At 42.6% G+C, this 21,415-nt stretch overlaps 1 protein-coding gene and 1 long non-coding RNA gene across 3 annotated transcripts in view; one reads left to right on the forward strand and one right to left on the reverse strand.

The window, feature by feature from the left end:
• The window catches only part of LOC127613259 (uncharacterized), a 32,071-nt gene that overhangs the window by 3,598 nt on the left and 7,058 nt on the right, over positions 1 to 21,415 (reverse strand). For both annotated transcript variants that reach the window (XM_052084201.1, XM_052084200.1), the window contains exons 6-57: positions 21,017 to 21,213; positions 20,833 to 20,936; positions 19,878 to 19,990; positions 19,431 to 19,667; positions 18,901 to 18,975; positions 18,586 to 18,821; positions 17,964 to 18,045; positions 17,732 to 17,875; positions 17,065 to 17,267; positions 16,841 to 16,950; positions 16,554 to 16,666; positions 16,294 to 16,470; positions 16,177 to 16,208; positions 15,731 to 15,828; positions 15,563 to 15,585; positions 15,467 to 15,488; positions 15,217 to 15,244; positions 15,059 to 15,137; positions 14,627 to 14,773; positions 14,332 to 14,543; positions 13,647 to 13,747; positions 13,075 to 13,193; positions 12,812 to 12,991; positions 12,693 to 12,733; positions 12,267 to 12,364; positions 11,936 to 11,958; positions 11,828 to 11,849; positions 11,726 to 11,753; positions 10,879 to 10,963; positions 10,661 to 10,795; positions 10,099 to 10,301; positions 9,128 to 9,231; positions 8,834 to 8,952; positions 8,488 to 8,643; positions 8,121 to 8,335; positions 7,950 to 8,035; positions 7,548 to 7,678; positions 7,343 to 7,468; positions 6,838 to 7,028; positions 6,098 to 6,186; positions 5,514 to 5,641; positions 5,270 to 5,397; positions 4,786 to 4,903; positions 4,383 to 4,601; positions 3,928 to 4,098; positions 2,926 to 3,075; positions 2,783 to 2,847; positions 2,562 to 2,691; positions 1,890 to 1,975; positions 1,664 to 1,793; positions 436 to 626; positions 197 to 287 (exon numbers count right to left, since the gene is read on the reverse strand). In XM_052084201.1, coding sequence (XP_051940161.1) covers positions 197 to 287; positions 436 to 626; positions 1,664 to 1,793; positions 1,890 to 1,975; positions 2,562 to 2,691; positions 2,783 to 2,847; positions 2,926 to 3,075; positions 3,928 to 4,098; positions 4,383 to 4,601; positions 4,786 to 4,903; positions 5,270 to 5,397; positions 5,514 to 5,641; positions 6,098 to 6,186; positions 6,838 to 7,028; positions 7,343 to 7,468; positions 7,548 to 7,678; positions 7,950 to 8,035; positions 8,121 to 8,335; positions 8,488 to 8,643; positions 8,834 to 8,952; positions 9,128 to 9,231; positions 10,099 to 10,301; positions 10,661 to 10,795; positions 10,879 to 10,963; positions 11,726 to 11,753; positions 11,828 to 11,849; positions 11,936 to 11,958; positions 12,267 to 12,364; positions 12,693 to 12,733; positions 12,812 to 12,991; positions 13,075 to 13,193; positions 13,647 to 13,747; positions 14,332 to 14,543; positions 14,627 to 14,773; positions 15,059 to 15,137; positions 15,217 to 15,244; positions 15,467 to 15,488; positions 15,563 to 15,585; positions 15,731 to 15,828; positions 16,177 to 16,208; positions 16,294 to 16,470; positions 16,554 to 16,666; positions 16,841 to 16,950; positions 17,065 to 17,267; positions 17,732 to 17,875; positions 17,964 to 18,045; positions 18,586 to 18,821; positions 18,901 to 18,975; positions 19,431 to 19,667; positions 19,878 to 19,990; positions 20,833 to 20,936; positions 21,017 to 21,213 — 6,291 coding nt within the window. The remainder of the gene's footprint in view (positions 1 to 196; positions 288 to 435; positions 627 to 1,663; positions 1,794 to 1,889; positions 1,976 to 2,561; positions 2,692 to 2,782; positions 2,848 to 2,925; positions 3,076 to 3,927; positions 4,099 to 4,382; positions 4,602 to 4,785; positions 4,904 to 5,269; positions 5,398 to 5,513; positions 5,642 to 6,097; positions 6,187 to 6,837; positions 7,029 to 7,342; positions 7,469 to 7,547; positions 7,679 to 7,949; positions 8,036 to 8,120; positions 8,336 to 8,487; positions 8,644 to 8,833; positions 8,953 to 9,127; positions 9,232 to 10,098; positions 10,302 to 10,660; positions 10,796 to 10,878; positions 10,964 to 11,725; positions 11,754 to 11,827; positions 11,850 to 11,935; positions 11,959 to 12,266; positions 12,365 to 12,692; positions 12,734 to 12,811; positions 12,992 to 13,074; positions 13,194 to 13,646; positions 13,748 to 14,331; positions 14,544 to 14,626; positions 14,774 to 15,058; positions 15,138 to 15,216; positions 15,245 to 15,466; positions 15,489 to 15,562; positions 15,586 to 15,730; positions 15,829 to 16,176; positions 16,209 to 16,293; positions 16,471 to 16,553; positions 16,667 to 16,840; positions 16,951 to 17,064; positions 17,268 to 17,731; positions 17,876 to 17,963; positions 18,046 to 18,585; positions 18,822 to 18,900; positions 18,976 to 19,430; positions 19,668 to 19,877; positions 19,991 to 20,832; positions 20,937 to 21,016; positions 21,214 to 21,415) is intronic.
• On the forward strand, positions 17,171 to 21,034 carry LOC127613282 (uncharacterized). The gene is made up of 3 exons (XR_007966136.1): positions 17,171 to 17,286; positions 17,972 to 18,047; positions 20,899 to 21,034. It is a non-coding gene; the product is annotated as an uncharacterized LOC127613282 (long non-coding RNA).

Here is a 21,415-nt window from a genome sequence, read left to right on the forward strand (position 1 = left end):
GGAAATGATCCACTTACACTCAATTTGTCTAAAAATACGATTTGTACATGAAAAAGAATGTATGACACGTGCTGGAGCCTTCACTGTTTGGTGTTGTTAAACACAAAAATGCAATGATGTGGCTCGGCTCAATGAAGGTTGGGAAACACTGAAGTAATCCATAAAATGGGGGGAAAAAAAACTATGTGCGACATACTCGGTTGAAGTTTTCGTAGAAGTTAGATGTCATAAAGAGAGGTAAAGTCCCGAGATCCTCCAAGGTTTCTTTTGTCCAATTTGACGGAGGACTGCATAGCAACACAAAAGAAACAAACATGGCAAAGGTTAAATTCCAGTAATCCGATTGACAGGACCATGTATTTGGGGACAAACTGTAACTTGATACTCGATCAAAATACACAAATACTGGTTTCCGCATCTCCGCCGCCATCATACCCGTATGTCGTATTGCCGCTCTCCAGAAGAGCCTCCAAAGCCGTGACTTGGCCCTCACTCAGCTCCGAACAGTTTTGCAATTTTCCCAGGATGGATGCGTCCGAGTTGCTGATATAGATGCCGTCCAGAGTGCAACACATGTTTCCTAAGACGGATATGTCATTCTCGCTCAAACTTTGGTTGGTGATACCCTTGGGAAGAACGTAGAGAAAATTACACTTAGACCCAATGTTCCTTCCTCTGTGCACAATATATGAACCCCAAAAAATGTATTTTTGAGTTTACAGCCCCTTCGGATTTTTTTCTTTTTTAATCAACTGGTTCTTGACGAATCAATGGGCAATTTTGTGAAAGGAATACCTACAATATGGATCTTTTTTTTTTAATTCTTTGATATCACTATTCTTGCTACTGTCCACTTTACTACAGTAAAACAAGAATGTCTCATTTACTGGAGTGGTACAGGCTAATTCTAGTCAATTAAAAACATAAACGTAAAAAAGAAATTGCATCGGTTTCGAAGAATAAAAGCATCAATTTAATCAGAAACAAGAAGTAACATTTCCTGACATACTTTTCAGTGGTTCCAGAAGGAAAAAAAAATCAGAATTTTGGTGTAAAACAGTGGTCCCAAATTATGGCCCGTGGGCCAAACGTGGCCCACTGCCGCATTTCGTCCGGCCCCCTGAACAATACCAGAGATGCATTTTTTCCCCCCCAAGTCTGGCCACGTGATCGAGACTTGTGCATGCATAGAACGTAATATTCTTTTCCACCCTTCCATCTGTGGTCTTTCCGAAACCCCTCCCTCAAAAAAAAAATCTGCGATGCACCCCTGTCTAATAAAAACGTTGATTAATGGCGAAAAGATTAGGTAAGAGAAAAAATTATTGGTTATTATTTATTTCATATATTGTGCCTGTCAAAAGCCGAGAACGGATTCATATCCGGTTATGTGCGGCTTTTTGGAAATCAACAAATGTTGACGTCGAGACACCTCCTGCGATCGTCACGCTTTTTGTTACAAACCAAACCCGGCCCCCGTCAGAGAAGGGAAAAGTTATTTGGCCCTCACAGGAAAATGTTGGGGGACCCCTGGTAAAGGGTCACAATTTTATGTGGAAAAAAAAGGAAGGTCAGTCCTAGATATTTTCTAGATGAATTGTACGGCCAAGTAGCACGTCTTCAGTCTTTTCCAATCTATTGACGGTGTGCGTCCTGAACTCACCAGGCAGCTCTTGGCATTTTCAAACAGAACGGTCGGTATGCTGCTGAGCACCGAAGAGAAGACGGAGAAATCGGCTTCTGCAAGCTCTTCAAAGTAAGATCTGCAGCTGTTTTGCGGCACCAACGAGTAACTGTGGAAGGGACACACCACACCAAAGTTCCGCAAACTGCTCTTCTATTTTGCGTTAGTGCAAACAAACCAACCAGCCTGATGACGATGCACCTACTTGTAATACAGCAGCATATCGCGAGGGTAAAGCTCAAAGCTGGTGGCGTCCGACTCATCTTTGATGTGGTTGTACATGCAGGTTAGCTGTCAAAAAGCATTGGAAGGTTTTAATTTCAATGTGCATGGTTTGGCCAGAACTAAGGTTGTTTTGATTGGCACGGTGTGGCCACCAACAAATCTTTTCCGATTCAAATGAATGGAGATGAACATTTTCTTCACTTTCAATAGTAGACAACAAAAGACAGATGTACTCCAAAAAAGATGTGCTCCTTTTTTCCAATCTCAACTTTTGGCTTTTCATATTGCCCCAATTTTTTCTTCTTCTGAGGGTGACACTGGCATTAAAGTTTGGTCAAAGGTCTTGGTGCTGTCAAACGGCCAAAATCTCGCCACTCGATTGGATTGTAGTTCTATGGCTTTGCAAGAATTTGATTTATTTGAAAGTATATTTACCTCAAAATGTTTTTAAAGTATTACCATAGAACATGCAAGACATTTCGGTGTAGTTAAAAAGTAGAATGGCACTCTTGCGTATGCTGAATTTTGTGACTGGGATTCATCACCGAGAAGTTAAAGCAAACCTTAACAGCTGTTGACCTATATTCCAATATTTGACTTTTGGCCAGGATTTCATTTGCCCTGAACCCGCATGTGTCAAATAACAACTCACCTGAGTCTCCGCCAGCTTCACCTTGTTTCTGCCTTTCCTCCGGCACGCCCGGATCAGCTTTTTGACTTGCGATTTTTGGAACGTCCTCACTGAAGTGCACGTGAAGCCTTGCAGCACAGACGACGACAAACTGCAGACAAAGCACACGCACAGTCAGCGAAAAAAAAAAACCCAAAACACAAAACTATTTGAACCTGACTGCTTCAGAAAATAAATCTCACTTGTCCGCACTTCCCAGCAATGTTGTGGCCGATTCCACTGCAACGATCTCAAAGAGCAACTCAGCCTACAGCAAGCGCAAATCGTACCGAATAAGACATGTACAATCGTAGGTATTCCCAAAAGTTTTGTCAAGAGTTCTCACCTGCTTGCGTTTCCATTTCTTCTTGTTGAGCTTGGTGAGAACCTTCTCGGTGCTGCTAACACCCAAAAGCAGAGAGCCGGGGATCTCCGTGGCCAAATCGTCTGGGATGTTCTCCACGACATCGTCACTGCTGCTGTTCACCGAGATGATCTAGGCGGAGGAGGTAAATTCCTTTTATAGCGGCTCATGTCTAAAAAAAAAAAGTTTCAAAATGTTTTCAGAATTTTTTTGGACCTCGGAATTCGTAGTTGCTTGAACTGATGGGCTCTAATTTGGCAAGTTCAACTTCTGCCGACCTTCACTTGGAATTATTTTTCACACGTGAATCTGCCATGTGAATAGCTGTCTGAAAAAAGTTATAGCTAATGAAAAGCAACAAAATAACTCAAACTTGAAAGTTAAAAAAAAAAATTGGAAAGGAAAGAAAATAAAGACTTTGCTTTAAAAAGAAAAATTCAATTTTATGTTGATAAAACTAAGTAGAACTATCACAAATAAGTCCTTGTTTTTAATTTTTTAAACTTCATACATGATCTTTTATAATAATAATAATAATAATACATTTTATTTATAAGCGCCTTTCAAGACACCCAAGAACACTTTACAATAACAAAAAACACAAAACAATACGGGTTGAGCAGCGGCAGCCAAAACGCGCCAGCGTTCACTCAACCCGAAGGTCAGAAAGAAACCACAGGGGAGGGAGAGATTCTGTCCCTCATAGTTGGAGAGTATCTTTGATACAAACTATAGACCACTACCTTCTTTTGAGGTTCATTTTCAAATTTGAAAGTATTTTCACTCTGTACTGAAACCAATCTTCAGGCTGTTTGTCAAATGTAAAGTCTGTGAATGCAGTGTGGTTTAAATCTCTTTAAATTGGGACTGCACCAATTTGCAGAATGGAGGTGGGCTCAACAATTCTGTTGTGATGAAATTCAAAGCCCAGAGTCTCAGAACTGTGAATCAGACGTGCCAAACACCAGGTCTAAAGTGTCCTACCTGCGACACAACCACCAGCTGGATGATCCGCGGGGCGGTTGTGAGATGCATCAGGAACGTTGGGTCCTTGGAAGCGGTGATCAGCTCTGACCCGTCAATGTTGCTGAAAGTATTTGCGGGCACGCCGAGGATGAGAGAACCCAGCATCAAGAGTGATGATGCGTTGTTGATCTGGCGGTGACACATTTAGATTTAGATAAGATAAAATATCAATCCTTTAAGAATTCCCAAAGGGGAAATTCAGATGTTAGCGCAGAAAACACTAAGCAGCATTCACAAAATAAGAACAGACAATATATATATAAATGGAATTCGAGTAAGACACTGTTTGACGGGACTTTTTCAAGGGATAAACTGGGACTTGATGTATTTTTGAGTTTCAGATCAAAACAGAGCAACCTGGAATTAAAAAACAAAATTATGTAAAAGAAGCCCAAGTCTGGCCACTGAGATACCTGCATGAGCCCCGAGGACATGAGAGCCAAGACAATGGCCTTGGCCTGGCCTAAATGCCAGCCCGTCACGTTGCTTAGGGTACCCAGGGCCTCGTGTAAATCCTTGCCGTCGATCGTTTTAATTTGGCCCACTGAGATGCCCGCGCTTTCTTTGCCGAGGGCTGCGATGGATGCGGCGTCAATCTCGTCGCCAAGGTTGCCCGCCAAAGCAGCGGCTACCTGTCGACAGAACATGAAAACGCCCTTTTTTCCGTGTTGCTGTTCTGTACAAGCGGCAGAGAAATTCAAAGAGGTGACAAAGTCGACTTATTAATTTTCACCCTTCTGAAGTAAAGCCCTGACAGAAGCAAGATGCTGCTTCTTCCCGTGAGATGATGTTAAACAACAAATCAAGAGAGCTCACCTGTGGATCCAGGTCAACACACAGCGTGGTCAGGTTGTGCAGAACCAGCATGCTTTCATCTGCCGATAACTGGCTGAATGCCATCCCTGGCACGAAGCAGCGAAATGGCAGAGGAAGGCTGCGAAGATAAAGCAGCAACGACGCCATTAAGGTTGTTGTCGTTGTTGTTGTTGTTTTTTATGGGACAGAGAAAACAGATATACGCTGACTTTTTTTCAGTTTCACTCTTTCAGGGACAGTGGTCACGACAGTGGTCTGCTTATCAAGTTATCAGGTTACAGGGTGCATGAAATGGTTAATGGCTTTACTTGTTTAATTTCTGATCAAGTCTTTATTAGACATATCATGTCACCGTGTGATGAATAGCACATTCATCTTGCCATCCTTTGACCGTAGTGTTTGTCCTCCATTAGGGTTGAGAGGTGAGAGGTCACATTTAAGTCTGAGGCAGATATGCTAACACTAATGTCCAACGAACACTCACAATATGGGGTTAAAATTGCTGTCCTGCTTGTATAGCAGCTCTGTGTAGTAGTTCACAACGTTGACAGGTAAGACGGTTTGGTTGAAGATGGCGATGTTCTGTTGGTCCACAGTGAATAACTGCAGAACCTGCAGCAAAGAGACGGTAATCATTTAAACACACAGATGCCACTTCGTCCATCTCATATACATGCAGTCGAAATTACGCTAGCTAGCTCACTAACAAAACATTGTTTTGGAAATACCTCTGGGGAGCCGAAAGTGAAAAAATCTTGCAGAGTGATAAACTCAACGAACGGTCCAATGTATTCCGCAAACCATGCTGTTGAGTTGAGCTCCGGGTCACTTGCATTGTAACACTTGGGCGCTGATGCTGTTTAAAAAATATATACATATTTTCATGAGGAAAAAGATACCAAAAGCAGATGTCATATACTCCCATATGAATTCAATGTTGTGTTCACAGCAAAAATATAAGTCCAAGTCCAGTAAAAAGAACAACTTATTGTGCTATAGTTCATATGTTCAACCTTGCTACATGGCTAGCTTGTTATTTCTTTTGGCTTTCAAAATAACCCAAATGTTATTGGTGGTTTCGGGGACGTGTTACAATGAAATGAGTGTTGTATAGATGAGCAAAAGTGTGATATACCATTTTTTTTCAATGTCATTTTCAAATAGACCTTATTGGTTTGGTTCATGCTAGAATTAGCAAGTAGCCCGCTCTAGCCACAATATGCTAGTTGTCTTTCATCAAATAAACATTGCTGAATGAAATACACAATCCAGTAAAATATCTTTGGAAAATGAAGCAAATACCAAAATGTACCTGAGTTAAGGTAAATCGTGATGGTATCAAACACATCTCGCCTAACAAAGTCCACAGCAGAGAAATTGAACAGGCCAAGAACCGATACACTGAAACAAAACCAGAACACATTCTTATTAGGTGTTGGCAGGCTTTCTTTGCTAAACTACAGATGCGTCCAGTTATTACGGGTGAAGCCTTCATCCGGGGAGATGACTGATATAGAATGTTAACGTTTCAATCTTTTTTGATGGGGAAAAAAAAACGTGGTGACTATTTAGGAAGAGTTTCTTATTTGTGTCAATTTGACGACGCCAATAATTGAGATGTATGATGAAGAGAAAGTTGACCACTACAGCAAAGGCCTTTATCGGTTATGCGCGTGATTATTTTTAGTACTCTTTCACAAGTCCACACTCCAATTTATCAGTGCCACTGATCAATTGGTAGGTGCTCCTTTTTTGGTTAGCAACAGAATTGAAAAAGGCACGGCAGTTCGCGCTTTAATGTCGATGAACTTAGATAAGCAGAGTTACTACCTCTATTACTACCCCTCATGAGGAAAAAAGGAAGTGCCTATTTAGGGAGAGCTGCTTAGGTTGCCAGCGTAATAAATTGAGACACGTACATTAGAATGGAGGCCACTATTTGACGAACTACGGCAAGGGGTTCTTCCTTCCCTCACTGTTTTTGGATTATTCTGTTCAAAAGTGAAACTACATGTCGGAGGTGACCACAGGTAACGGAATAAGAGGGCATACAATTCCTGAAAAGCCAGGCAGGAGGTGTTGTATGTTGTGACGTTTCCGATGAGATCCTTGGTGAGGAAATTCAAGTAGTTGACGATTCGTCGGTCGAACCAGGCTTTGACCTCTGATCTGCTGGAGCTGCCGAGAGCCAAAGGCCATACGCAGGGTAGCGTGGGCCTCCTCACCGCCACTGGGAGTGTTTCCTGCAACGAGTAGAGTAATGTAATGTTCGGAATTATTCTTTTTTTTTTTTTTTTTGAATGATGCATGTTTACCTCCTAGCACAAACAAGGCCTAAATAATATCAGGAGTACTGTTGTACGTTCACAACAAATATCCTAATAATTGTTCCGGGAAATTGTTCAAATTTATTCCCAAGAGTCTGTTTTCTGCATTTTGTAGCATTTCTTTTGCCAACAGTGCTTCCACTGGGAAAAAGTGGAGGCTTAAAGCTACCAGTTTATGTCTTGTGTGCTATGAAGGGCCTACCGCTGATGTTCACTGTTACTGTACATACCTTCTCCAAGAACGAGGGCGTCTCGAGGTAATTGCCGAAGATGGAGCAAAGTTCGGCATCATCGTCAACAATGTCAGGCTGGCGAAGGTAGCTGCCAAGCTCCGACGGAGCCACGGAGTTCACCAACTAAATACACAACAAACACAAAGCCGATTATTGTCATGACGAATTGTCCTTACGGTGCGTCTTACTTCTGGACCCACACCTGATTCCTTTTGTTCTGAGGAATGAGTGACAGGAAGGTGGTCAGGTTGGGTAGCTGGAAGCCCAGAAATGAACTTTGCAGGAAGTCGTAGTAACTTTGGTTGTTGGCATAGCAACGCAGAGGGATTGGTCCTGCAATAGAAAACAAAGTCATCAAATATAACAGAATTTGCTCAATAGGATGATCAAATATTCTGATGTTTTGAAAGACTTTTTTCATCCATTTTTGATATGACAATTAGGAATCACAGATGCAAATCAACTTAGCATTATGAATACGACACAATATTCTCCATGGTGGACATAAGAATTTGCCCCAACTGAGTGAACACAGAGCAACTTCAAGGTGTTAGCCTTATTTTTTTTTATGTCTCAACTTGGTTTAACTTGGCGGTGTCATTACCTTTGAGAGCCTGAACAATGTGGTTGTGTGTTTCCTTCTGTGTCTGGTTACTGAGACTTGAGATGGTGGTGTTGAGCTCCTTGATTCTGACGATTGGAGCAATGAGAAACAAGTAAGTCGCCGTTCGGGAGAAACGTGTAGTTCTAAGTCAGACCGATTTATTCCTCGTACCCTTGCCGCTCGACGCTGCAGTTCTTTGCCGACAGAATTTGGAAAAACGGCGAAACATGCCGCGGCGACAGTTGGAACAGCAAGGGGGGCAGTCGAACCCGGAGCCACGATGAGACCACGGAGTCGCGGACGGATGGTTGGGAGAGACTCGCACGATCGAACACAACCTCCAATAGGGCTGACCTCACTGGGGCAGGATAGAAACTTTCTTTACCCTGCAGAAGACGTGAGATGACTACAATCAGTGACACTGATGGCTCTATTTAGGGTATGTGTGTCTTCTATGGACTTCTTACTTGCTGCTGTAAGCAACTTTTTTTATTATTAATATTCAATTTCTCCTGTTTGAAGTCACTTAAATACCCACCTTGATCGACGGGGAGAAGTCATCAAAGAAGGTGGGCAGGGACTGGTTGGGGACGTGCTCCATCACCATGGCGACCTGGGCAGGGCTGGTTAGTGCACCCGGCGTGGAGGACAGGTCAGCAAGCTGTCTCACCGTTAATTGTGGTAAGGCCTCGAACTGTATGCATGCGCATGAACACACACACACACACACACACACACGCACGCACACACACACACACACACACACACACACACACACACACACACACACACACACACACACACACACACACACACACACACACAGGTTTAATTGGATTTGGGGAGTGAACATTTTTTAAAAATGAAGAGGAGTAAGCAAGTACCGGTGAGAAGCTAGGATGGAGCATCTGAAACTCCCTGAGGAGCAGAAGGTGAGAGAAGGCGCCAAAATTCAACTTCAGCCATTCGCTGCTGTTGCTGCTGTGGGTGATGCAGCTGGGATCTGGACCACCAAAAACAAAAGAGGAAGAACAGAAAATAGGTAGACGTGTACATTTTAGCGAATGAGCAATGAGTGTGTGTTTGTGTGTGTGTGTGTGTGTGTGTGTGTGTGTGTGTGTGTGTGTGTGTGTGTGCGTGTGTGCGTGTGTGTGTGTGTGTGTGTGCGCGTGTCTTACCGTCTGTGTTATTGCGTGTCAGGAAGATCTTGATGAAGTGTGATACAACAGACGTCTGTGCGGCAATGCTCATATTTGGCTGGACGTGACTCAGAGCCTGCACGCTGTTTTCAAGAAAAAGTGGATGCAGTTACACTTGTGTCTTGAGATGTGAGTTTAATTTGTTCCATGATCACACTCATATCTCAAATCATCTTTTCCCATTGAATTGAACGGAAATCCATTCCAGCCTTCCCCAAATGCTACGAAAATTGATTAAATGTGTATTTGAATAAGGAAAGATAACCATTTGAAAACACAAAGTAATGACATAATTAAATGGAATGGAGAACAACTCAACACCTTTTGTCGCGCTCCAAATGTGCTTCTTTCTGGTGTGCCTACTTTGGCTACTTGGTGGCAGTATAAGACAGACAAAGGGATATACTGGCCATTGTATTTATGGATCCCACTGAATTCTATCTTGGCAGTTGTGCCGCAGCCAATCATATTACAGTCGGGCGTGTTTCGTATGACTCATATATTCTACGCACAAATATTAGTTACAGCGGATAATGAGTACAGAAAAGTGAGTAATGTTATATGTTCTGTCTACATATAATGTTATTGCTGAACCATTTGTGTTTGGTCCATTGCTGAAAGCGTTCAAGGACCGCAACATAGATGCTAATTAGCATTAGCATCAAGCAAGTGAGGCTTTTCTTTAAATGGTTGATTGGCTGTTTTAGGTTTTGTGTGACAGGAAACTTCAACCGGGAGTGGCATTAAAGAGTTTAAAGACTCCTTTTTTGTGGTGAACTTTTCATTATTTGCCAAATTACTGCTGATTGTGAAGTAAACCGAATGGAGTTCACTCTATCCAAACTCAAGTCTGTGCTCACACATCAAGGCAAAGCTTGTATCTCAAAACCTCGCAGGTCAAGCCCCTTACTATGCTGAACTCGATGTGGTTGCAAATCCGCACGTCTTACATGTGTTGGTAGCTGGTGCAATTCAAATCCTTGGTGGTGAGACAAGACAGGAAATCAGGAGAGGCTGCATGCAGAAAAGGGCGAAGCCTGTGTTTGAACCAGAGCTCGAGATCATTGACAAAGGCTCCAGGGAATGTGTCCAATTGGATTTCTCGGATAGCGTCCAAAATGACGGAGGCTGCTGAATTCCCAGGGTTGAATGTCTGCAAAATAAAACATGTGACAGCTCGCTGTGACTGGTTAAGTTCTGTGTTCCCCAACCTTTATTGACATACTGTATGTCATTGATAGGGCTATAGGATAGTTGATAGGATAATTGATTACCGGTAATTGAATCAAATCAATTTTCCTTTATATAGCCTGACATTGATTTGGGGGTTTTACAGTTTTTAAGTTTACAGTGGTTTTTTTTGCCAATGTATTTACACATTCTGCACTATGGTTGGAAATCATTTCAATTATTTATTTGTTTTGATCAGGTCATGTTCAATAAAACATACATACATGAATAATGTAACTGCATTGGGTTCAAATCTTAATGTAAATGTTCATATTTTCCTACCGTGTTGGTGAGCAGGTCCAGAGACTCATTCAGCAAATGAGAAGATTTGGTGAGGAGGAGCTTCCAAAAGGGAAGATGGCCAGAGGTGTTGCAGGTAAAAATCACGGCCAGATCCTGATCTGTTAACGGCGACAGCTGTGACGTGAAAGAACAGAGCGGATGAATGAAGACTGAAGGCCACCTTAAAACGCCATTCTACCAAGAGGCGTGACGTTTACCGATGCGCACGCAAATTGCTCCACGGCAAAGTTGCAGAGGCGTCCTTCATGCGTCCCGTTGTCTAGTAGGAGCTGTAGTGCAGTGCTGTGAACGGCATCACGATAAGATGTCATCCTGGACCCTTTTCCACATCAGTTTCCAATTCAAACTGATTCTAAGGCACACCATGTGATGCGGCCAAACCCGATTTGAAACCAACCATCATAAAAAAAATGACAGTTAGCATCTAGCCCCCACACATTGGGGGATTTCACCCACACATTCAGCAATTTAAGCTACCGTGTGATGTTCAACGGTGAGCCTGTATAAGCTTTTGAAAGGGCACACTCAATATACTTTAATGTACTTATCCAGAGTTACATTCATTCATTCATTCATCTTCCGAGCCGCTTGATCCTCACTAGGGTCGCGGGGGGTGCTGGAGCCTATCCCAGCCGTCTTCGGGCAGTAGGCGGGGGACACCCTGAATCAGTTGCCAGCCAATCGCAGGGCACACAGAAACGAACAACCATTCACACTCACACTCACACCTAGGGACAATTTAGAGTGTTCAATCAGCCTGCCACGCATGTTTTTTGGAATATGGGAGGAAACCGGAGCACCCGGAGAAAACCCACGCAGGCCCGGGGAGAACATGCAAACTCCACACAGGGAGGCCGGAGCTGGAATCGAACCCGGTACCTCTGCACTGTGAAGCCGACGTGCTAACCACTGGACTACCGGGCCGCCCATCCAGAGTTACATATGACATTATAAATACAGTTAAGTATTGTTGTAAAAAACAAACACATAGTTTTGAATTGTATTTGTATGGCTTGGTCTTAGCGGCAGCAAAACTGTACTCACCTGTTGACTGCCATACATATCTCTGTGGCTGTGAGCAACAACATGACACAAATGAGCGACAGTGAAGCGTTGTGTTATAGATGAAGTAAGAAAAGGACTTACCATTGATTGGGGTGACAGTGCACTGATGGTTGAGAAAATTAATATAGTCACTTATACAATACTTCTATAAAATCAACGTGAGTAAAAAGTGGTATTGCGCATCATCACCTCTCCACTGTAGATTACGCAACCTGGAGAAAAAAACACAAATTCCAATTTTAGAACAAAATACTGTACATATAAAATGCAGAAATGATGAATTCACTGGATTTTTTTATTTAATATTCTTGTACAACCTAATGAGATAAAGGAAAGATCAGATTGCTTGACATTGTTGGGATATTTATTTTAGGATGTTCATTCTTGTGGTTGTAGTTTACTGTGATGTTCAAATGCGCTGCATCATAGTCCGAACCTTCTCTATTATGTTGAGCCTCAAAGTTAATCTAGTCTGAGATCTCATTAGATCGAGTGAGTGTCTATTTTTGAATTGTCTCACCAGGCGGAAGGAGCTCAGCCAGATCCAACTTGCTGGAGGTGATAGAAGACATCACGTGGAGAGGAACGGTCTGCAAGGCCAGGTCCAATCTTGTGAAACTGGAGCACAACAACGGTAAACACATAAATTTTTATGTTGAGAGGGAAGACATTTCATCTGTGCTATGTTACACATACAGTACATTTGACAATAAAGTTTTATCCAATCCAATCAACGTTACATTTCCTGTTTAAAAATCTTGCATCTTTCAAAATCATTTTCAATGGTACATTTGTTCATCCCCCCAAACCAGCGTGTAAATTAAGTGTGGCGTAATTCTCTATCCTTTATGTATTTTGACTGAAGACTGTCCGAGGCCTTTTATCAAATTGTGGGACAAAAAGCACGCAATGTCCTTTTTGAAAGACATTTCATGTATGGACTCACAGCATTTTGTAGGAGGAACAGGAAAGATTTCCATTGACCGGCTGAAAGGGAAGAAACGAAAACGTGGTTACCGTCAAAAATTGCTTTCTCTTTCAAACCCTCGGCTGATTGCAGCTCACCGGTTGAAGGCGTCCGACAAGGTGCGTGAGGAATTCAGGGATTTTTAAGCGTTCCTTGGGCGAGTTGGTCAGGTGATCCAACACCGCATCGATGATGACGTCTATCTCCGGGAGACCAGGAGAGGGAGTGAACAGCAGGTCCAGCCGTTGCCGTAAAGACAGAAGAGGCAGGGCCTCCAGCTAAAAAGAGGCACTCATTATGATCCTGTTCATAAGATGGGCCGACAACTATGGTCTGTTTGTTGTTCATCGTGACATCTCACAGGGTTGAAATCCGGGTTTAGCTGCAGAATCTCTTCGAGGGTCAAAAACTGGGAAAATGGACCCACATTCACGATCAGCCACTCTGTGCTGCTTTTGAATCCCGAGAGGCAGCTTGGGCCTGTGAATAGTCAAGAAGTCACCTCATCAAATTCATTGAAAGGATTGTGAGCCGGAGGAATGAGAAACATGACACGTGATGCAGTTATAAGGCGCCACTTCATAAATGTGTGATATCTATCCCTACCCAAATTTATATCCTATGCGCGCGGCGGCAGTGTTCACACCCACAACGGCGCAAAATACCCTTATTCAAAAAGCTCCACGTGGGTCTGCGAAAGTCAAACTTCTAGCCGGCCGCTGCCCAGATTTATACTGCGCCTTGTGCCAGACTTGCACCGGCCATGAAGATAAGCTCAAATGCTGTCCAGCTACTTACTAGCACAACTCTTCACAAATTTGTCTGTATTAGTTTGAAAAGAGCAACAACTGAATTCACCCAAAATTGGAACAACTTGAAATTCAACCATTGTGAACATTTGAAATTGAGTGAGTGCATGCATGACAAGCTGACCTGAGACTGCACCAGACAGGAAATTCACGACGAATTGCTGCAAGATCCCGATCCGCCGCGTGTGGGTGATGTTGACATAGTGTTGCTTGAAAATCTCCAAGCTGACATTGAAAAGAGCATAAGGAAGCAGTTTGGTGCTTTTTCCTTAAGCGAAGTGTCAACTCAGATAAATTGGAATTGCATTTTCATTTTTTTTTTTTTAAAAAGGAGATCTCATTTTCAGGCCTTTTAATTCACAATTAGGTTCATTTCCGCTTATCGGACCTTGTAAAATATAAAAGTTGAGTTTCCATTGGTAAAGTTCACTACCCAGTTCACACAAATTTAGATTAAGCATCTATCCATCCATTTTCTAATCTGTTTATCCTCACAACAGTTGCGGGCGTGCTGGATTTGAACCCTGCACCTCTGGACTGTGAGGCAAATGTGGTAACCAGTCCTCCACCGTGCCGCCCACTTAGATTTACTGAGCCATGAAAAGCCATGAGATTTTAAAGGCACCTTTTCCCACCAACATTTACCTTAATGAGCTTGTTACCAAATCTGAGCCACATAGCATTTAGAGAGCATCTTTGGCCATCCAGTGTCAGATGAGAAGTATTTGAAGTATATTTAATTTCATATACTGTATTTGGTTTTATTTCTAAATCATACTAAGGTCTTTTCATTGTTTCTCTTCACTTACATTTCCTGATATGACTGACAGCTGAGGTTCCTGTAGCTCAGGCAGCGGAGGAAATTGTCGGACGCAAACGGCAGGAAGCCCTTCAGGCGCCCTGAGAACCACCTGGCGATGACGCTGCTGTTCCTCAGCTGTTCGTCGCTCAGCAACGCCACGCGAGTCTCACCGATCACGTCCAGAATCTCAGGCGCAGATGGTCCGATTGTGTTCCCAGGCTATACAAAAAAAAAAAGTTCAAAAATTTCTGAGCCATCTCTCCTTCCTCTCATTTACGATAATGACTTCTTCTTTCACTAACGATGCTGGACAGCATGTCCAAAGCTGGATCCAAGATGGGCGAAAGATGACTGAGCAGGATCTTCCATAGCACTCTGGACCGTTTGCTGTTGCCGGTGAGATTGCATGAGAGAAGAGACGCCAGCTGATTTGCCGTGAAGTTCTGCAGCTGGATATAGGAGATGGGTCAAATCGCAAATATGGTATATACTGTATATTTTTAATTTGTATAAGGTATTGCCAATACAGTGTGTGACAATTTTGCTCCGAACAACCACTGAGTCAATGAGAGAATGGAAATATGCAGACAGTGTTGGTGGCCAGCTAGCTGGCCCTGTGAGGCAAATTGAAAATCTGATTGGCTAATCAATCAAGACAATAGACTTTGGGAATAAATAAAAGAGGGTGTCTTGAATTAAAATCCAATTAGGCCCCAACATAAAAAAAAAGTAACCTGTGAACACGCATAGTCCTCCAGTGTAAAGTTGCAGGGGATGTCCACAGATGTGCTCAAGGCCAAATGAAGGTCGGAGCTGCATAATTAGCATATTAGCACATCAGGACGACAAAGCACGCGGCGTGGCGACTGAAAGTATTTAGCTTTCAACATACCTGTTGATTCCCTTGCAGACGTCAGTTGCTGTAAAATTGCATCGAATTTGTATTAACTGTGCATGTCATCGTTTTCAGATGTTTCATCGAAAATCTGCCTAGCAACAAGTGACCTCCCCAGAAAAAAGGAATTTCAGCAGTTCTGTCAATGTGTCTGCTGGATACTTAATATTTATTTTTAGTTGCCAAGTTTTATAATGCAATGCGTATGATTTAGAGCAAATAGGTGAATTTTCAAAAGGCTTCTTACCATTGATCTGGATCACCAAGCACTGTGGAAGAACAAAGCAGGTTAAAGCTTCTGAAATAGAATAGAGTGAATGAATGTAGTTAGAGAAATCCTCACCTTTATGTTGTCCGACACACACTCTGCAAGAGAAACCCCGCCCCCCCAAAAAAATCACACATTCATGTCCAGGTTACAGCTTTTGGAATTGGAATTTATCCAACAATATTATTAACAAGATTTGCTCATGAAGTATATTGTATGTAGCCTTGAGAAAGTTTTCTCTACCTTTAGGCGTGTATTGGATGACTTGGTCTACTTGATCCCGTACGAGAAACTCCATGTCAGGAGGCACGGACACAATGACTCTTTGTAGCTGCTCAAGACTGAAACAGCAAAACACAAATAATGAAACATTCTTTTAACCGCAAAACAAGTGATGGGCTGGTGAAAAATATTTGATAAAAAAGTAATAATTTGACAATATTTTTCCCATCCAACCATCCATTTTCAACACCGCAGGGAGTTGCTGGAGCCTATTCCAGTTGACTTCGGGCTGAAGGCAGACTACACCCTGAACTGGTCGCCAGTCAGGGCACATGTATAGACACCGAACCCATACTACCCGTTCACAAGTCAGGTGAGTGAAACTTTTTTTTTCTAAACATGGATAATATTTTTTTTCCATAGAAAAGCTATTTCACAGTCATTGAAATAAACAAAAGAGTACTCACATGGTCTGAGAGACTGCACAGGGAGGCTGGACCTGCAATTTCCAAAACGTTTTAGCATACTTTTCTGATAGTGAAATACTGCTGAGTCTGCACAATCAAACCCATCAGAGCAGTCACCTCAGTCGCCAGGAGGAGCAAAGCATGCAAGACCTCAAGAAGCCTGCTCTCTCTGGGGAACTCCACTAGGAAATCAAACACCTCACGAATCATATCGTCCTTCTCGGGAGGAGTCAGGGGAGCCAGGAGCATCAGCTGCGCAGTCTGTCTTGGAGACAGCTGATCCAGAACCTCCAGCTAGTGAGAAGCGACAGAGAGAAAAATGTCATTAGCATGCGGCGCAGCCTTCGCTTGGTTGAGTTCTGATGCGCGTGACTCACGCCTGAGAAGTTAGGGTTGAGATCGTAGAAGTCTGCAATGTCAGCCACATGCGAGAAGGAACCAAAATTCTTCCACAGCCATTCGGTGCTGTTGTTAGCTGAGAAACACGCGTCTGAAACATACACACATAACTTCATCAAATACGCTATATTACGGACTCAGCCGCGATAAAAGGTTTTTATACTGTCCTTGGAATACTATTTCAGAGTTTTTAAACTCATGTTCAAATAATTCCGGTAGTTAAAACTTTAACCATATCATAACAAAGTGTTTCCTTTTTACTCACCAGACATGTTGTGACGCCTCAGGAAGAAGTAGACGAAGTGCGTATAAATGTTTTGGTGGTGTCGTGAAAGGGGTTCAAAGTAGCTCATGTGTTGGCTGAGGAGAGCAACTCTGCGCAGTGACAAATGATAAATATTATCACTGGAAACATTTAATAGAGTTTCCTCTGAGAATGTAAACATACCAACGCATGTCAGAGTGAGAGGAAAACAGTGGCAGACTCACAGGGTTTGGTAAGCGGGACAGGAGAAGTTGTTGGCGCTCAGGCAGGAGAGCAAGTCTGCAGGGATGTGGGGAAGGAGGGGTGACAGCTTGATATGAAACCATATGGTGACGAATTCCGGGTCGTGTAGGTTATCCTGAGTAAAACTGTGAGAGTCGGCTTCGCTGAAGATCTGCCGGAAGTCAGATGCCACTTCTGTGAAGTTCTGGAAACACAAAAGAAAGGTTAATGAAAAAACGTGGATCCACAAAGTACAAATATAGTAGTGCCTTAGAATGTAACGCTATGTGCATCATGATTTAATGCTTCGACCCAATTCGTTATGTCTCTCCTTCTTTTGTGCACGTCATATATTTCCGACATACTGGTATATTCTTGATACTTATACGGTATATGCCGTATTAAGAAAAGTTGCTGATGGTGTAGTGGTACATTCGCTGAACTTATGTGCGGGCAGCGTGGGATCGGTTCCCACTCAGTGACGCTGTGCATGTGGGTAAGAATTTGTCTCTATAACGACCAGTTCAAGTCAGCTGAGATAGACTCCAGCAACTCCACGCGACACTATTCAGGATATGCAGTGTTGAAAAAGGAAGGATGGAGGGATAGATAGATGCTGTATTAAGATAAAAAAAATGTACAATGAGTTTGAGTTGTAGAATAGCTCACAGCTGTGACAAACTCCTGTATCAATAAGTTGAGATGTTCCGTCAACTCCAAAATCAGTCTCATGATGTTCCCTTCAGACATGGTCAGGTTGGTTCGAGCTGCGCAGTGCATGATGCGTGCCACGTTTCCCACCGCATCAGTCAACTGGGAAGGGGGGGGCAGTGACAAGGAATAATTTGGACAAAGAGAAGCGATATACAGTCTTATGTGTATGTATGTTTTGTTTCTTTACCCCACAAGGATTGCCATCAAGAGCGACGCTGCAAACATCCTGGATGTCGACCGTTCCATTGTCCACATTGTGATCCAAATTACTGTAAGACAAAATGCACCATGAGCTAGATGGCTAGCTCGCTATCTATCTATCTATCTATCTATCTATCTATCTATCTATCTATCTATCTATCTATCTATCTATCTATCTATCTATCTATCTATCTATCTATCTATCTATCTATCTATCTATCTATCTATCTATCTATCTATCTATCTATCTATCTATCTATCTATCTATCTATCTATCTATCTATCTATCTATCTATCTATCTATCTATCTATCTATCTATCTATCTATCTATCTATCTATCTATCTATCTATCTATCTGTCTGTCTGTCTGTCTGTCTGTCTGTCTGTCTGTCTATCTATCTATCTATCTATCTATCTATCTATCTATCTATCTATCTATCTATCTATATGGACGGACAGACAGACAGAGAGAGAGAGAGAGAGAGAGGGAGAGAGAGAGAGAGAGAGAGAGAGAGAGATAATGATAGATACAAATTAAATGGAAGAGACGGCCAACAAAAAAACAGGATCAGGTTTTTACTGAGGCCTAAGTGTTAGTGGGACGTACAACACATGGCGAAAGGCGAGTAGGAGATGATCACTCATTAGGGATTGTTCGTCACTGGAGAACCTCCGCAGTATGGGCAGGACGACATGTCGATACCAGTCCTTCATTTCGTCTAATTCTGGCACCTCCAGTGGGACAGGGGAATAATAGGGCCTGTAATGACTCGCCATCTCCGCCAGAGTCCAGTTGAGCAGGAACTGCATCAACGTGCTGCTTCTTATTCCTGATACGTGTCTCTGGGAAATGAAATGGGAAATATTCATTGATGCATGGATACAGTCAGTATGTGCCTGAACGACAAATGAATGTTTGTACCCGTCTGGTGAAGGTGACAAAGTTATGAACGAAGCTCATGATGGGTTGAAAAGCCATTCTGGTGCCTTCGATCACCTGGAAGTGTAGCAGGGATAAATTGGATTGAAATTAGTTCTGCAAACAATTCTTGCATTCACGTGAGACAGCTTCTCAGAATGTGGGTTGGGAGCCAAAATGGGTTGCAGTTTTACTGAGTTGCAGACTGTCAAACCCCCAAAATTTGATTTTATTGAGTACAAAGCAGACACTCAAGCTCTTGGTTTAGGGTTTTTCACTTACATATCACATTGATAAATAAACAAAATCACATTTACACATGAAAACAATTAATAAATAATATTCAAATATCAACATTATTTTGGTTTTCTGACCGTTAAAGGCCCAAAATTGAGAAGCACTGACCATTCTACAGTCATTGTCAATGACGTTATTTGTTATCATTTCAGGCGCCAGGGAGAAACCTAATTTGTTGTCTGGGTCTTCAATTTGGGAAGACTCAGCACTATGGGGCAGTGTGAAAGTCAGCATACCTCTGTGAGGGTGTTATGAGGGGATGGAGGTAAATATGGGCTGTATGTCGTTTGGGGGTATTCAGGCTCGGTCCAGTTGTGGATCCCTTCATAATTGTTGGTGGTGTTGGCTGGCGGGCCATCTGACATCAAACTGTGGAAGATAAGCGAGAGGGAGTCCTTGGACAAACCCGCCACCTCAGGCCTCAAAAGCAGTTCGGCCTTTTGTGCCGGTGAGAGAAGGTGTAGAACTTCCAGCTGTGTCGGAAATAGAAGAAAAGAGATTAGAGGAGGAGCTGCTACATTTTATGAATCTCATCTAAGAATGGTCCATTGGTCCATTTTAAAAATCAACTGTTACTCTTGAGCACAAAGTCTGTCCACTCTTGGATGACAGATATTGTTTGTTGTTATTGTTAGAAAGACTAACAAAACAAAAACGAATAAAAATGACAGACTGTGACTCACGCCGCTGAAAACCATATTGAGCGCTGGAAAATCATTGATTCTTGCCATGATGTTGAAAGCACCAAAATTCTTCATCAGCCATTCTTCACTGCTCTCATTTGGATTCACGCAACCTGCAACCAAAAAATGCATAAAGTTTGCGACCGTGTTCTTCAGTGCTATAAAATGTATTTTAAGGTGAGCTATTAGTGAAATAAATATTTGCATTTGTACTAATATTTGGGTCTGTGGAGTGCCTGTCCACTCATCAAGTAGGAGAATAAACACTTAACCAAATTGACTTAATACCTGCCCCCCTGCCCCCCACCCCCCACCCCACAGAGTTTCCACACTCATGACCTGGCAGCTAGACTGTCTGAAGATTTTGCCATTGTGAAGCGATGTCTGAAGTCTGAGCCTCGTGACTACCATGTCAAAGTCAAGAGGTAAGCAAAGCAATAGTGCAGATTAGAATTAGCTAATAATATTAGCAAGTGGCGCAAGTGCCATTTATTTGTAGCCTGGACAGATTTGGGGGTGGGAGTGGGGGGGAACAGCGTTTTTTTGGAGGGAGTCTCAAAGTCTCCATAAGTCTGCAAGAGTACGGCAAATTTGTTGCTAGTCACGAACAAGTTGGGAAAAGTCTCTGCATGGACTCGCTGTTGTTGCAAATTTCCTTGCTTCACCACAGGTTGTCACGGTAACAAAAGCCATATTCAAACCGAATGAGTGAAACGCACTGTACAAAATAAGTGTGATGTAATTCTTTACCCATTATTATGATAGAAGAAACCTATTAGAAAAAAGCATAATATGTCTCCTTTCAGAATATATGTTTAATATACTGTACTTGATACGAATACTTTTGAGACCCGGAAACAAAGGCCCAATTCCTAAATGGCGATTGTCATATTTTTCTGAACCCTCTTAAAATCGACACTTCAATCACAAATCCATTGTGGTGGTTCAGCATTACCAGCGACTCCATTTCTCGATAGGAAGGGATACATAAAGAATGAGTAGATCCATTTCTGTCTGGCAGGATTCATCTCATAGAAATGCCGGCTGAGCTCCTTCACCCTGCGAGGAGACGGCATAGTATTCAGAAAGGCGCCAACTCGGAAGATGGAGCTCGCTCAAGTGACGGACAACATACGTACATTGTTTGGTAGGTGGAGCAGCTAAAGTTCTTGTTGCTGAGGCAGGCCAGGACGTGTCTGTTGATTGACTTCAACAGCGGTGCCACTTTGACCTCCATCCACATCTCTACAAGGGCTTCATTATGGAGCGGCTCTGCGTCAGGGTCCAAAAAGATGGCTCCCTCTAGGCTGAGGTGCGCTCCTTTTACACTGGACCTCTGTCAGAATACAAAAGAAGGAAAGGAGATTGGTAGAAAATAAGGACTATAAGCCATTATAAAAGAAGAACCATTTTTGGTCATTTAAGTCTATGAGGAAAGAAGTACCATGTGCCTTCCTAGATTACCTTGAATTATTTTTTTAATTGTCTGAAACGGTTCATCTGCTAACTACTAAAAGCAAGAGCACTCTGCTTAATTC

Source organism: Hippocampus zosterae, chromosome 13, assembly GCF_025434085.1.
Source record: "Hippocampus zosterae strain Florida chromosome 13, ASM2543408v3, whole genome shotgun sequence".
NCBI classification, from domain to species: Eukaryota; Metazoa; Chordata; class Actinopteri; order Syngnathiformes; family Syngnathidae; genus Hippocampus; species Hippocampus zosterae.